This window comes from Centrocercus urophasianus, unplaced genomic scaffold, assembly GCF_019232065.1.
Source record: "Centrocercus urophasianus isolate 14NV4802_14NV808 unplaced genomic scaffold, USGS_Curo_1.0 seq_28, whole genome shotgun sequence".
Classification (NCBI taxonomy): Eukaryota; Metazoa; Chordata; class Aves; order Galliformes; family Phasianidae; genus Centrocercus; species Centrocercus urophasianus.
In genome coordinates this window covers 13,271,406-13,287,590 of record NW_024884844.1, presented here as the reverse complement: position 1 = coordinate 13,287,590, position 16,185 = coordinate 13,271,406, and the positions used below count along the sequence as shown (strand labels likewise).

The following is a 16,185-nucleotide window of genomic DNA, read 5'->3' as shown; positions in this document are numbered from 1 at the left end:
CAGGGAGCGAGCAGCTCAACTTCATAGCCATGCTGATGAGCTGCTCTTATTGGGAATCACTGCTTGTTACCTTCAATTGAATATAAGGTAGACTTGGGGTGCTGGAGAACGTTGCTGTGCACTGGTTGTTAACCAATATATTGCAAACCAACACGGGAAATAGAAGAGAATGATCTCAGAGAAAAAGGTAATACACTGATTATACAGAAAACAAATATCCTGCTCTAAAGTGTGATTGAATTGCACATCCTAAGAAGGAACCATAACTGCTTAGTGCTTATTAGAGCTTTTCAAAGAAACGAATGAACCAGAAAGCAATTTGTAACTCAAAGTAAGAGTAAACCCTTGTACTGTGGAGATGCCTTCTGCCAAAGCTGTGAGTGGACGCTAAAACAGTCTGCAGGGAGCATAGTGCACTTGGGACTTGTGCTGTTAGTAGGCAGCAATTACTGCACTGCATCATTTCCTTACAGCCCCTTCTGGAGTCACTGGCCCTGCTGGGCTGGTTTCAGGTCAATTCAGGCTACAAATCTGAATTGTACAAAGCCAATGGAATGGGTCCAGAGAAGGGCTACTGAGATGGTCGGAGGGCTGGAGCACCTCTCCTATGAGGAAAGGTTGAGGGAACTGGGCTTGTTCAGCTTGGAGAAGAGAAGGCTGCAGGGAGACCTCATGGTGGCCTTCCAGTACTTGAAGAGGGTGTAGAAACAGGAGGGGGATCGGCTGTTTGTGAGGGTGGACAGTGATAGGACAAGGGGAATGGTTTTAAACTGAGACGGGAGGTTTAGGTTGGATCTTAGGAGGAAGTTTTTCACACACAGGGTGGTGAGGCACTGGCACAGGTTGCCCAAGGAGGCTGTGGATGCCCCATCCCTGCAGGCATTCAGGGCCAGGCTGGATGTGGCTCTGGGCAGCCTGGGCTGCTGGTTGGTGACCTGCACACAGCAGGGGGTTGGAACTGGATGAGCACTGTGGGCCTTTGCAACCCAGGCCATCCTGTGATTCATTTTCTGGACAGTATCTTAACTTGGGAGGTCAGCCACGTTTACAGAGCAACGCTGAAAGCATCCTTGCTAGAACCAATTTAATGATTTAAGTGAATTCAGAAATAATGTTAATTTAGTCCTCAACATCCCTGACCCACATCCGTGTTTGATGAAGAAACCAGGCTGCCTCATTTCATCCAAGGACTTAAAAAAGCCACCTCTGGCGTGAGAGGAAGAGCGGCATTCAGCCCGTCGTGCTTCGGGCCCTCAGCGGGCTGTGCTCGTTCTGCACGGAGCCCGCGGTGCAGCTCCGTGAGCGCGCTGCTGCCGTGAGGGTCCCAGCGGGTGCCTGGGGAAAGCGATCGTAACCTCTGAATGGAAACAAGCTCATTACCGTGCTGGAGAAGTTTGGGTGCTGCTCCCAGCTTCTCGCTTGCTGCCTTTCCTGGCTTCTCGGAAGCTTTTTTTCCAAGCCAGCTGTGTCCCAAACCTCCCGCTGCAGCGGTGTGTTCTCGTCCATCTCCGTGCGAGGCGCGGTACGGCACGGCAGCGGGAAACGGGGAATCCAGCTCCCACTCCCCAGCTTTCCAGTTGGACAGCAGACGGCTCGCTTCACCTCTCGATTTATCTTTGTCTCCTGAAAGCGCGAACGGGAGCTGCCGCCGCTCGCACCAATGGGCCCGCAGCTCCTCGCAGGGATCTCGAAGCGGGGCTCGCGCCCCTCCCCGAGGAGCCGCGTCGAGGAGCGCCGAGTTGGCCGCCGGCTGTCCGGCTGGGACACGGGGCCGAGCCGCGCCGATCTCTTCCCCCCTGGCCTCCCCGGCACCGCCTCGGGGCCGCCCCGCGCCTCCCAGGTGCCGCCGCTCCCCGCCCCGCTCCTCCTTCTCCCCTCCCTCCGCCCTCTCCCTTCGCTCCCCGCACTCTCTCCCCGGCAGCGCTGAGGTTCGGGGCCGCCGCCGATCCTCGCCGTTATGGCCGCGGTGGGTGCAGCTGCGGGGGGCGGCGGGGCGGGCGGGGGGCGGCGGGGAGGGAGGCACGCGACCTTCACGTCTCCGCTTTCCCCGGCGCAGGTGACGAGGGGCACGGCCACGCGCCGCAGCCGGCTGAAGCGCTCGGACGGCAGCACCACCTCCACCAGCTTCATCCTGCGGCAGGTGAGGGGCGATGGAGGCGGGGGGCGGCGTTTCCAACCGGGGGAGCGGAGCCGACCGAGCCGGGCCGGGCCGCGTCCGCGCGTTGCCATCGTCTTGGGTGGGGGGGACGGCGTGTGCGAGCGGCTGTGCCCCGGGGGCGGCTCCCGTGGGGCCGAAGGCCTCGGAAGCGGCTCTGTGCTGCGCGGTGTCGGAGCGTCGCTCGCTCGCTCGCTTTAAAAGTCCGAGAGGTGAAACGTTTCTCGAAGCGTGAGGCCGCGCTCGTGCTGTGCCGTGAGCCGCCCGGCCCCGCTTCACGGGAGAGGGGGAAGCGCTGCACGTGGAGCTGCTGAGCCTCGGAGCGAGGAGGGACGCGAGGTTGGCTTTCACGGCGTCCAACGCCTCGTCTGCGGCCGGAGTGCGTCGAAAGGTCGCCGGCACTTTGAGCTTAGGGCGCACCGCTGTCAGAACTGCGCGGAGACCACGAGCGGCTCGCGCTGTGCTTCTGCAGGGAGGGAGGCGGCGTTGTGTGAGGGCTGTTCCGTCCCCAGGAGCCGCCGTGGCTTCCAGGGCTCCGAGCTCAGCGCTTCAGGTCCCGGTGTGCACGCCGTGCTCAGCCCGTGCACGTGGCAGCGTCGGGCTCGCGTAGCAGTGTGTGTCTGTGTGAAAATACACCGGTAGGTCAGAAGGAGGGCAGCTGTGCTCCTGAACTTCAGTCCTGGAAAAATGACGGCTTGCTTGTTTTAGTCGCTTTCTAAGATGACTTTTCAGCCCGCAGACATTTGGGCAGCGCTGCCCCTCGGTGTCCCTGCAGCCCTGCGAAGCAGGCAGGCGCAGTAGTGCTCTTAGCGGGATCTGTAGGAAGATCTCGTTGGGATTGTGTGAGCTGCACACCGAAAATAACTGCTGGGCTCCCTCCCACCTCCGTGCCGAGGGAGCAGAGCAGAGGAGCTGCCTCCAAGGAGCGCTCAGGTAAGGTCACAGCAGCTCTCCCTGTGTGTTGAATAGCAGGCTTCTCTCCCTGCAGCAGTTCCACTCCTCCTCACAGCCACGTGCAGCTGCTCTGTAGTGCAGGAGCCCTTTGCATCCCGTGTTCTTGCTGTGGGGTTTCAGCTGTGTGTCGAACAGTCCCAGCTGAGCTGTGTGTGCTGTTGGTGTGCGGTTCCTCTGCTAACAGCCCGGCTTTGGGGGCATGGGGGGAAAAGTGTCCTAACAGGGATTGCCTTCAAGTAATGCTCTGCTGTATGCACGTATTGTTTCCCTTAAAGAGAAGAACAATTCAGTGGGATCTGTTAATATCTCTTGAAGACTTTCAGTCTGTTTTGCATCTTGCATGTTTTGAGCTGTGACTTAGTTTTACACTACCAATGGAAGTTTTGTCGTCACTTTCCTTTTGCATAAAGGAATGGATGCACAAATCCCGCAGGCTTAAACTCTCTACACAACTTTTCTTTATGTTGTGTTTAATTACTGGTTTAAGTTCGTCAGTAAGTTTAATTTACAAGAGGATAATTGCATGGACAAGCTTGTGAGTTGGCACTGCTGTCAGCACCACGTGGCAGTATCACGGGTGTCACTTTGAGCTGTGTGTGTCAGCAGTGGCAGAGCTGTGGGCCTCCAGCACTGGGCTTCATCAGCCCCACACAGAAGCAGGGTTACGTGTGATATGTATAGGATGCCTTTTGTGAATGAGGACAGAAAGGACCTTTTTGGACTTGGAAGGCAGCGCAGTAAGTGTGGATATCTGGCAGTGCCTACGTGCTGGCACTGCGGCTCTGGGCAGTGTCTGATGTGGGGCCAGCTCCAGGGCCACACTGTGTGAGGATCCATGGGGGGAAGTGTGGAAGTCACATCGTGCCACCAGTAACCATCAGTTCAAGTGCAGATTCGTTGGCAGTCCTGGAGCAGTGGCCCAGAGCTGGGGCTGTTCTGTGGGCCCTGAACAAGGCTGGCTGTGCAACACCACTCCTCTGACAGCCGTGCTGGTGCTGCTCGGTTGTGTTTCAGAAGCCCTTGAGGGACAGAAGTCAATTATCAGTCTGGTGGAGTAAGGGAATAAGTAGGCCAGCTGAAAACATATGCTTATAATTTTGCAGATGCTGGAATAATAGTTTACTGGGTTTTTTTTTTTCCTCCAAGACTTTGTTTCCACCTCTTATTTCAACTTGTAACACGGTTTGTTTGCTTGTTGGTTTGACTTCGGGTATCTTAATTTCTATTACCTGCCATTTTCAAATGGAATTTATTTGGTTGAGTAAAGGTAAGCAACAACAGCAGTAGCACAAAGGTAATGTTACAGCTCTGCTTCCTGTGCAATGGAAGTGCCCAGTAGGTCTGCTATGGTCTTGGTGCAGGGCAGAGGCAGGTGTGTGTGCCCGGAGTCGTTAAAGCCTTTTGGAATGCCTTAATGCAATCTGGGAGGAAAAAACTCATGGTAAATGGCTGTATCTGTGTTACTGGACTAGGAGTCCTCAGGGATACCAGTGTCTGAAGCAGAAACTTTGATAGTCGGAGATGAGGGCTCTGCAGGAGAATGTGAGGCCCCGTCCCTTCCCCCTCTGCTGCCCTAAATGCAGCCCTGCCTGGGGGGCTGCTCTGCCCTGGGGCACAAAATGCTCACCTGTGCCTTCTCCTCCAAGGTCTGTGCTCCGTCTGCCCTCCTTTGTAGAGATGTCGGATTGAGTCTCATGAGCTGAAGGATGGGTGGGTGGGTTTCCTCTTTGATGGAGAGGTGTCAGTTTTGAATAGCTCAGCTTTCGAAGATGCAACTAAAATTGAAGTCTGGCTGCAAACCTCTTGTTCTATAAAAGCCTGGTCGTGTGCCCAGTTGCCTCTAATTGCAAATGCCTCGGTGATTAGGTGCTTGAAGTGAAACAAGGGGCTGTGAGCACCTGAATAGCAGCAGGGCCTGGTGCTGAAGTCTTCCTGACTGTCTTGAAACACTTAGAAATCCCTCTGAGCTTTTGCCAGAGTCTTCAAGTAGAGAGTCTGTGTCCACTTCAAGCATGTTTAACTTCACATAAAATGGCATTAGGAAGTGCAGTTTGTTTTATGGAAGTCTTTTTGCTGATTATTTTTTAGAGACAGTTGGAGTTAAAGTCAGTTTTCTTTTCAGGCTTTTCTTTTCACTCACTGTTGCATCTCTGGTTGTGGTTGTGCTCACTACTTTTTCATCTGCAATACATAGAGGAGAAGAAAGCATGTCCTTGTGTTATTTGAGCACTTCTCAAGCCATGGCAATGATTTAAACAAAGAATGACATTCTAGCCCCTCCCCTCCTTCCCAAAAAAAGAAAAGAAAATCAAAAGAGCTTTGTGACTTTGTTTTCAGGTCAGTTTTTCCAGCCTCTCAATGTAGGATTATGCTGTCCCCTCTGCAGGACCAAGGGGTGCACTCTGGTTGGTTGTTGGCATCTGTGTTCAGTTATCTTCTGCTTTTTTCAAGACAAAATTGCTTGCATATCAGATTTGGAAAGATGGGTTGGTGATGATGCTCACTGGAACAGGCTGCCCAAGGAGGCTGTGGATGCCCCATCTCTGCAGGCATTCAAGGCCAGGCTGGATGTGGCTCTGGGCAGCCTGGGCTGCTGGTTGGTGACCTGCACACAGCAGGGGTTGGAACTGGGTGAGCACTGTGCTCCTGTGCAACCCAGGCCATTCTGTGACAATGAGTTGTTGCTCCTCTGACTTTCAGATAGCAGAAGCAGGAGGCACTGAGTAGTGTTGTCCAAGCTGGCCAGATGTGCAATGAGCCAGGCGTTCCTCAAAATCAAGTGCTGATGAGGGTGATAAAATGTGTATCTGCAAAGGAGCAGGTTAGAAATTCAGTAATTTACAGGATGAGCTCAATTCTATGATGAGTCATTAATTTCTAAAATATAACTTACTGCAGAATATGATTATTCCTTAGACAGAGGGCTGGATCATTATTTTTTTACACAGCATTTAGCAACCCGTTAGGCATTTGACAGGTGAATAAAAGATTCAGCCCTTTGCCCAAAGAACAGCAGCTTTGATGGCAGCACAGAGTTGCTGTAAACTCACCTCTGTTCTTAAACCAGCGCAGTTAAATGGTACAACAGTTACATCTTTTGGGTCAAACCACCCTTACAACCAGTTGGCTTTGGCTTAACCTAAACCTGTAGGCTTGCAGAGGGCAAAACCATCACAAGTAAATTTCTACAGAGCATCTTGGTCTGTAACGTACCAACATCCATCTGACTTTGAGGCTGGTTTGGGGTCTTCTCTTGTGTGCAGCACCATCAGGTGGTGTAGGAAAGTGCTGTGAACTTTGGAGATGTTGGTAGGTGTCCTCCGCTGATATCGTCACGGCCTGTGCATTTGTTTGCAATGGAAGGGATAGCTTGGAATTGTAGAATCACTGGAGCTGGGAGAGATCTTGATGACCATGAAGTCCAACCTTTGGACATTGATCTGTCATCACTGCACCCACCAAACCATGTCCCTCAGTATCTACACACTTCTTGTGGGGATAGCCTGCTGTTGGAGAGCACTGTTGAGGGCATTTGACCCTCAGGAGCCTGTGGTCATCCCTGGCACGATCGGTGTGGGATGGGACGTCTGTGCTGACGTTGGTGAGGCAAACAGCCAGGGCTGTTGTTATGAGAAGTGCTGACACCGTGGAGGCTGTCAGACCAAATCAGGCTGTTAGTGCTGCTGGAGGGCTGGGTTTCTGGGTTGTATCTGGGCAGCTCCCAACCCCACACTGGCTGGTGACTTTCAGATGACAGCCGTGTCCAGCCTCGCATCCCGCCAGGTGCTGCTGGTGTGGCTTACCTCACAGCCATGGGATGTGTTGGCGCGTTGATGGTTGCACTGGATGATCTTGTAGGTCTTCTCCAACCTTGGTGATTCTGTACAGCTGAAAGTTGTCCTGGAGTTGCCCTGGGTGCTCTGAGAGGCTCCGTTCCTGTAGGCACCCACATCTGCCTTGCGCTGTCCTTTATGACGGCTGCTTTGATCCCAGCATCCCAAAGTCTTGCCTTGGGTGGGCTGTTCCCTGCATGAGGAGGAGGTGAGTGGGGATGAGCATCGTAAGCAGCAATAGAAGGGAACGCAGATGGATTTTCGTGCTGGGGGAGGGAAGAGAAGAGTAGGAAATGTGGCTCCTCTCTTTGGCTGTGCCTGCCAGGCTCACTGCTGCTTCTGGAATGTGAGCAGAGCAGCATCGCTCCGTGTCACCGGGAAGCTTAATTGAATGTTTCTTAATGCGCTAATTGAATCTCAAATTAAGTTCCCCCTTAGCGTTCCGCTGGAAAAGGTTTTTTGTCGTCGTTGTTTGCAAGCAAATATGGATCCTGATTGCGTGGTGTTGAAATAAGTAATAAATAAGAGTCCCCGAATTATCCTCTCTGTTTGTTGGTGTTCAGAGCCCCGGATCAGCCGCCGGGGCGGCTCTGAAATTCTCACTTGAAGACGTGCTCTCCTGTTCTTCAGCAGATGTGCTGACCGGCTTATGGTCTCCGTGGTAACAAGGTTCCGTTTTTAAAATAGCCTCAAGTCGTGCAAGAGAAGTTGGATATTAATAGCAGAGGCAACGTAGGTATGAATAAAAAAATAGGATTTGGCTATTTCTCATCCAAAATTTCCTGTATTTTGGAGTTACCCGTCTCTCTGTGCGGCGTGGGTGTTTGTTGCAATGCATTCTCCTAGCATGACCCGTGGGATTAATTCTCTTTGCTGTGCAGTGTGCTTGCAGTGCAATGCTTTCCCTGTTACAGGGGTAGCACTGGGGATGCCAGTAATGTCACACCGAGCACAGGGTGCTCACAGGTCAGCTCGCAAATCCTTGGCTGTGAAGATGTGTTACTGTGGCACAGGGCTGGGTGTACTGCTGGCACATAGAATCACAGAATGGCCTGGGTTGCAAAGGCCCACAGTGCTCACCCAGTTCCAACCCCCTGCTGTGTGCAGGTCACCAACCAGCAGCCCAGGCTGCCCAGAGCCACATCCAGCCTGGCCTTGAATGCCTGCAGGGATGGGGCATCCACAGCCTCCTTGGGCAACCTGTGCCAGCGCCTCACCACCCTGTGTGTGAAAAACTTCTTCCTAATATCCAACCTCAACCTCCCCTGTCTCAGTTTAAAACCATTCCCCCTTTTCCTATCACCATCCACCCTCACAAACAGCGATTCCCCCTCCTGTTCATAGGCTCCCTTCAAGTATTGCCCAGAGCACATTGGCAGCACTGTGCCCACCTGACCTCACTGCCGATTCCAGCCGTGTGATTACAGCATAGCAATGAGAACTGGAGCCATTTTCCCAGGTTTTGGGGAACTAAAGGCATGCGAGGCTCTGACTGCATGTGCTGTCATGCAGTTTCTATGGACACGGATGGCTTGTATGCAATGCAATCTTGATGTGATTGTCTGTGCTGAATGTAGAGGAAGCAGAGGTGATTACATGGGACTCCAAACCTGTATTTGTTAAAATATGTTCTGCTGCTCTGCAAAGCATATGGTAGAGACAGAAATAGCTTTTCCCTAAAATTATTAGGCCTCGGGTGACCTGCAGAGTTGGATAAATAGCTCCTTGACTCTTTTCTGCTGGCTTCAGGGCTATGTGGGAAAACCTGATGTGTATAATCTTCAGATTTCTGCTTTTTTTCTGCTTTTCAGAGGTGTGGAAGTAGATCTCTAGCACAATTTGTTACACACAGGTTTGGGTAGGAACTTCAGCCACCTCCGATAGAGTCACAGAATCACTCAGGTTGGAAAAGACCTTAAATATCATTGAGTCCAACCACAACCTAACCATACTACCCTAACTAACAGCCCTCTGCTAATTCGTGTCCCTGAGCACCACCCCAGATGCTCACACGGTCTGCAGTTGGAGGCTGCTTTTATCACATCTGCCTGTTACCCAGTCGCCTTCTGATGGCTTTTGGCTAATTGATGCAAGATAACTTGAGGTCCTCAAATGAGCTTTCAGGGCTCCTCCTGCAACTAGTTTTGCTTGGTTTGCCTGTGGAAGTTCTTTAGTTCTTGGGTGTTGTAAGCACTTCACATGTCTCTGTGGGTTCCTGTGTGGCCTTAAGCTTACATCCTAATGGCTGTACTTCTGTACAGTACTTCTGTGCTTTGTGTGCTCCCTTGGCTTTGTTCCCTTTGCTTTCCGTCAGTGGATGCTCTCACACCTTTCTTTGGGTGAGAAGAGTTTTGTGAACTCTTCTTGCCTTGTGGGTTCAGTGCTATTTTGTCCTATATCAGCTCCTTGATACACGTTATACGTATGTGTTCTACTCCAGTTTTTGTGAAGGACTTTTGGAGCCTATGTACCTGGAATGTCATGGCTGGAAGTTTTGTCGTTCCCGAAGAGCAGCTGCCTCTGTAGGATGGGATGACCTGGCAAGCGGTGGAGGGGCCACCACCAGCTCCTGTCTTGTCCCTATGGGCAGCCGAGGGCGCAGCACTGAGCCACCAAAAGGCTGGTGTCCTCTTAGTTAGGAAAGTTGTTTGGGGACCAAAAGGCCACACAGTCCAAGCCCAGTCCTTACGATCAGATCCTTGTGCCTGGAGGGACGTTCGTTCCTTAAGTGATTTGTTCCTAGCGACTGAGGCTGAGATTCCCATTAAGAGAAGTTCCATAAGGGGATGTTGTGTTATTATTTTTTTTTCCTCCTCTTTTATTCATCTTAAAATGATAGAAATGACCTCAGCACAAGACATTTCTTAGGGCATAATGACCAGTTGGGGTTAATGGCCCAAGATGCATTAAGCTTCCAGCCGGTCATTAATCTTCAGAGTACTTCTTGGCAGTTACAGCTTAGATATTATATTCCCTTTTTGGTTTTGATGTTTTGGGGTGATGCAGAGGGAAGACTTGGCAGCGAGGTGCTGGAGGCAATGAGGCCCATCCCCACAGTTTCCAGCAGGTCCAGGGTGGGCATCGAGTGCCACCAAATGTAAGCAGCTTCTGTGAGAGGTGAAGGCTGTGTTGGAGATGTGAGGAGTGAGGTGGGGTCAGCACGGCTGAGGGGAGGTGGGAGGGCAGGGGCTGGGTGATGGGAAGGGTGCTCATCAAATGAGCAGTGCAACATGGAAAATTAGAGGAAAGTTTAAAAATTAAAAAGCAAAAGTAAATGTGAGTAGAGGAAAAAGGGAGAGAGGCATTAGGAGGGGGGAAAGGAGAGAGGGAATAGGAAGAAGGAGAAAGAAGAGGGCAGAATGTGTCCGTAGCTGTCTGCAGAACAAGGAGTATAAGAACTAGCAATGTTAGTGGGCTTGTCAGAATGGGGAACTTTTGCACAAATTTTGTGCAAGTCTTCTACAACTTTATTTATCTTCGCTGATAGAAAAATCTGCCTTCCCTCTTTTCCTTCAAGGAGCTGTTGGCAGTTGGATGTGCCTTACCCGTGTTTGCTCATACTGCAGCAGTTCCTCGGGTTTTGTCTCCACTTTGTTTTCCCTTTAGGGTTAGGGACAGAATTGGTAGAAATCCTGGCAAAAAGGAGACAGCAGCAAAGCCAGAGGAACATGCTTTCCTGCAACCAAGTGATGGCCTTCCTAGGGGCCCTCTACAGAGATCTCTTTCTGTTTCTTCAAGGTATTTTTTTCCAGATCTGGGATGTAGCTTGTGAGACCCCTGCAAAGCAATGAGATTTTCCCCAACATCTTGACTTCAGCTCACACAGTCCTGTTTTCTCAGTGGTAACAACGAAGTTACTCAGTTACTAGGTTACCAGACCTCCAGAAAGCAAAGCAAAGTTTACTTAGTTTGAAAGCCTTGCTGAAAATGATCCTTTGCTGCGTGCCAACCTTGTCAGACACTCATCCAGGTTCCTGCAACGTATTCATGGGATGAACAAAATGCCACACACTTTCCTTTTAGGCTGTGCGTTATCTTGGTCATGGCTCCAAAGCTGTTGCTTTGACCACCTTCATCTGAGAAGAAGGTGGATTTCCGCTCACTGCATTTTGCTGCAGGCTTTTTGCCTCGTCTTGCATCTGCAGTTCAAGGTAAAACCAGCCTGAGTAATTTTCTTAGGGAGCGACAACCCCAGATGTGTGCTGCTCAGCAGCACTGAGGGTTTGCATGAGTCATTCCGTACAGGCACTTGAATGAAGGTCACACGAAGCCAAGGATACGATTCCTCTTCAGCAGATGGAGATGTGCACAACGTGAAATGAAGGTGGAGTGAGGGATGGCTGCAGCTGTGTGCCTGGCAGGGAGCGTGGGGTGCAGGGCTGCCTGGAGTGAAGGACAGCGGCTCCTCTTCATGCATTGCTGAGTTTGTCCTTTTTTTCAGTGAGAACATGAGTTACAAGTCTCAATGCTGAGCCCCTTAACACCAGTCCCAAGCTCTGATACAGAAGTGGACGCTCAGGGAAATGGGTTCTTTATTCTTTGCTTTACCCAGCAGTCAGGAGGTAGATGGCATTTGCTGTCAAACGTGATTTTCAGAGCCCGACAGTGCATTTAAAAAATAAAAATAAAAAAAATGAAGTAAGCATTGCTGAGCAGAGCACACCCATCTGTTTGGCTGAACATCCAGGCCTTCCTTCCGAGAGTCTTGATGATGAACTTGCTTCCTGTGATTGATGCTGGAATATCCGTTATGTAGGCAGGAGAGCAGCACGCACATGCTGTGTGCCCCTTCCTGCTCCTGGCCCGGTTAGTTCCTGATGCCTTGTCCTCCTTTATCAGGCACAGAGGTGCAAATGTGTTACTGATGTCCCTGGTGGATGGATATCTCTGTGCAAGCTTCATGTTCCTTGTTAGTGTCTATCTGCAGCACGGCTTGTTGCTGAGCAAGTGCACCATTGCCTGCAGTTCCGTGCTTCCCTTCTCCCAGACCTGCTGGAATGGGTACCTGTTCACATCACTGTGTTTGTTCTGCACATCAGATTCTCTTGGCTTTTATCCTTATCTACCCTTTTATCCAGGAGCCAAGGGGCCTTATTTTTTCATTTTAAGGATTTTTCTGCTTTAGAGCATAAACAAGGAACTGAGCTGCTTTCATCCCTCCATGACAAATCACATGGCGCTTTGAACTTCACTATAATGGGTGCCCATCCCTGCAGGCATTCAAGGCCAGGCTGGATGTGGCTCTGGGCAGCCTGGGCTGCTGGTTGGTGACCTGCACACAGCAGGGGGTTGGAACTGGATGAGCACTGTGCTCCTTTGCAACCCAGGCCATTCTATGATAACCTTGTGCTTTGGGCCCTCTCTGCGCTTAGTGCTGCTGGTTTAGAAGCACTCCTGTATTCTGTCATCAACTGTGGTTATCAAAAATGAAATAACAGTGGGAGGTCACCACGTAATGGTCCTCCTACTGAAAAATATTTCCCTTTCCAGTTGACTTGGACCAGGAGCTCCTGTCAAACCTGCAGCCGTTTCACCATTACGTCCTTTGCTCCCATTTGCAGATGATCCTGTTTTCCACGATCGTTAAATGAGAGGTTACCACTTACATGGGGGAAAAACAGGAGTGTGATGAATTACAAGGCAGTGTAATTTATGCAGAAGCAGCGTGGGGGAAATTGCGGCCCACTCTTGTTCCGCATCAATTATGCATGTACCTCCTTCAAAATAGCTACAGAGGGTGTTGGGATTTTTTTGGCTAATGAATCATGCCCTAAATTCCTACAGTACATACATTGACTCAAACGTCTCCCTTTGGCCCCACCTTTATTTTTAGCTCATCTGTACACTTGTGCTGAACACGCAGCTCCGGATGTTCCCTTGCTTCTCTCACGGCAGTCCTGCTCACCACAGACCCTGTTTTGAGAAGGGGTTTATAGAATCATAGAATGGCCTGGGTTGCAAAGGCCCACAGTGCTCACCCAGTTCCAAACCCCTGCTGTGTGCAGGTCACCAACCAGCAGCCCAGGCTGCCCAGAGCCACATCCAGCCTGGCCTTGAATGCCTGCAGGGATGGGGCATCCACAGCCTCCTTGGGCAGCCTGTTGCAGTGCCTCACCACCCTGTGTGTGAAAAACTTCCTCCTCATATCCAGCCTAAACCTCCCCTGTCTCAGTTTAAAACCATTCCCCCTTGTCCTATCACTGTCCGCCCTCACAAACAGCGATTCCCCTCCTGTTCATACACTCCCTTTGAGTACTGGAAGGCCACCATGAGGTCTCCCCTGAGCCTTCTCTTTTCCAGGCTAGACAAGCCCAGTTCCCTCAACCCTAATAACGCAGAATATCCCCCTTCCACCATAGTCAGTAAAATGGAAGTTTGCTGCCCTTGCACATCTCCATTTTGCTAAATGAAGAGAAACCAATTGTGGGAATGGCACCAAAAGCAATTTGGATTACAACAGGAAAATGAAAAATGAACGGCCCGCAGGGGACCATGTATGACAGCAGTTGACCCTTTGCATTTCCTCGTGTTGCAGTGAGAAGGAGCTTTTGTGCAGCCTGCCCTGCCAGGTAGCACCGGGCTGATGGGGCCTTCTGTTGCTAATTGGTGTGCTAATAATAGTGCTGGATGTTACAGCTCAGCCTTTAAGGGCTCAGTGTGGATGGATAATGCACCCCGTTAGCAGGCAGTGAGCAATCCCCTTTTGGGGCAGTTTGCTCCAAGGAGCAGCAGCATCGCATTTACCAATACGCAATGTAAACTACTTAACCTCTCTCTTGTCAGGACGTGTCTTCAGAGCTCAGATGATTGCTGGACTTTATTTCTGGATTCTTTCCATTTTTTGGCATCTGTCCCCAGCGTGGGTAATAGAAGATGGCACATCCAGCAGCGCCTGCAGCAAGGTCACTCAGCGTCTCTCCGATGGCCACTCGATGCTCTTTTGTTGTTGTCTGGGTTTATTTTGGTTCTGCTCAGGCCCCAAGGGCTGCGTTTCCCTCGTTAATGCGCAGCAATGTGCTCTGACTGCTCTGCCAGCCTTTTCCACTCCCCCGTTTCTCCCCCAGTGCTGCTTTATTTTGGAGTTTGTTGGGGCCGTGCTGCTTTGTGCCCTTGGAAGCTTTGTCTCCCCTAGGCCTGACATTCATATTAAGCAATCTCATGAAAGCTCAGGGCTATTGATTAAGCATTTTGTAATCTCTTTAATACAGACTATTGATTTTTGGCAGATCAGTCCTTTTATTAAAATATCATACAAATTCCAGTCTGGTAGATTTGGAAGAGAACCGTATCAACTTGTTTTTATATGTTGCCCAGTGAAAGCCGTCTCAAGTCTGATTTACTTTCACTGCAGCTATTATTTACATTATTTTGCTCATTCTCTTCACTTTTTCCACAATCGTGTTCTGTATTAGGCTCCCCAGGATGTTTTTTGGAGACCATTGCAGGTTAAACGATGACACGTTGCTACCTTACTCTTAGTCCTATGGCAATTCTAGTGGTTGCCCAAGGAGGCTGTGGATGCCCCATCCCTGCAGGCATTCAAGGCCAGGCTGGATGTGGCTCTGGGCAGCCTGGGCTGCTGGTTGGTGACCTGCACACAGCAGGGGTTGGAACTGGGTGAGCACTGTGGTCCAAACTCCTCTGTGCAGACCTGCCAGCTGTGCAGTCCTGATATTTTGGGAAGATAAATGTTATTTAATTCCGTGGGAATTAAGTATCTGATCCTGGGAAGATAGGTACAGTGTTTTGGATGAGACTTGTAGGCTTCTGAGCTGACCATTTCTGTAAGTCACAAATTATTACCCTTCCTACATTTTAATATCCTTTTTTCATAGATTTTTTCGTCTGAGCTCCAGGCAGACCCTTTGCTCTTCTGTTGGTTTCTGATAGGGAAGCGTGGATGAAGCTGCTCAGGGTCACTGTTTGGTCAGCACTTAGAAGACAACGGGTTGGGCTTTCCTGCACCACTAAGAAGCTCTTCTAGAATTACTAAGAGGTGTTTTTTCGCTTACGAAACACACGATTCTCACTTCTTCACTGTCTTACTGAAGTTCATGCAAAAATGCGTTTCCAGCGGCTCGGAACTGAGCTGCGCCGCTCAGAGCTGGAAGCGTTGCAGTTCATGGAGGCGCCGCACGGTGGCGCTGTTCCCCCGAGCGCCGCCGCAGTTCCGCGCTCCGCGGCGCAGCGTTTGCCTGGAGTGGAATTGCATCTCATGCGTTCAGAAGCAGAGTGCGTGCTATCGCACCGCAAATGTACGTGTAATTTATCATCAGACCTCTCGATATGGAGCTCGTAAAAGCAAAGAGTGCAGATGCAGAAGTTGTTGTGCTCCTGGCACTGTGATGTGCCCGGATACTCAGCTATCTGCTGGGCAAGGCAGGGCGGGTCTGCAAGGTACGATGTCGTTACTGAGATCTGGAGTTCCATAAGTTTAAAGCAGATTTGTAAAACGATCAACTCTGGCTGAATTAAATTATTAAAGAGAAAAAGAAAAAACTGGAAGAGGAAACCAGATTTCCTGCTGGAAATGAGGCTGTTTGTGCTGTTTTGGCAATACAAAGTAGTGAGGAATGAAACGAAAGAGCAAACAAAACACAAAGGCAGTCCTGGAAGTGTAACTTTCACAGCAGGCAGAGCGCCCAGCTGGCCGTGTGCTGCACTAAGGGGTCTTTAGTTGGGGAAAGGAGGTTGTTCACAGCGTGCTGCGCTCATAGAATAATTCATAGAATGGCCTGGGTTGCAAAGGCCCACAGTGCTCACCCAGTTCCAACCCCCTGCTGTGTGCAGGTCACCAACCAGCAGCCCAGGCTGCCCAGAGCCACATCCAGCCTGGCCTTGAATGCCTGCAGGGATGGGGCATCCACAGCCTCCTTGGGCAGATGTTTGGCTCACACTCAGATGTTTGGCTGTGTGCTCTGGGTCAGGATTGTGGCATAGGTTGTTTTGGTTTGTATGCTGTGTCCTATTTTTTGTTGTTATTATTGTTTTTAATCCAAGCTTGCTGGGCCCTGGGCAGTGCACGTGGAAGATGGCAGAGGAGAACATCTCCTGGTGTTAGATGATCATTAGATCCTGTGCTTCACGAAAGCTCCAGCCACTGCAAGCAATAGTAAGATAGTATGGAGCTGAGTGCCCAAAACTGCAGCAATTATGACGACACAAATTCATTCTGGGTTCTGCTGATTACCATGGTAACCTACATCCAAAATAGCAGCATGAGGCCACGCAGCAGAAGGGAAA

The 16,185-nt window shown here is 50.6% G+C and overlaps 1 protein-coding gene across 7 annotated transcripts in view; it reads left to right on the top strand.

Moving 5' to 3' along the window:
- The first annotated feature begins 1,948 nt into the window (after nt 1-1,948).
- Nucleotides 1,949-16,185, top strand: part of CACNB4 (calcium voltage-gated channel auxiliary subunit beta 4) — a 71,258-nt gene continuing 57,021 nt past the window's right edge. For all 7 annotated transcript variants that reach the window (XR_006170322.1, XR_006170321.1, XR_006170320.1 and 4 more), the window contains exons 1-2: nt 1,949-1,966; nt 2,057-2,140. Coding sequence is in view for 4 of the 7 variants with exons in the window: in XM_042827248.1 (XP_042683182.1) it covers nt 1,958-1,966; nt 2,057-2,140 (93 nt within the window). In the remaining 3 variants the exon portion in view is untranslated. The remainder of the gene's footprint in view (nt 1,967-2,056; nt 2,141-16,185) is intronic.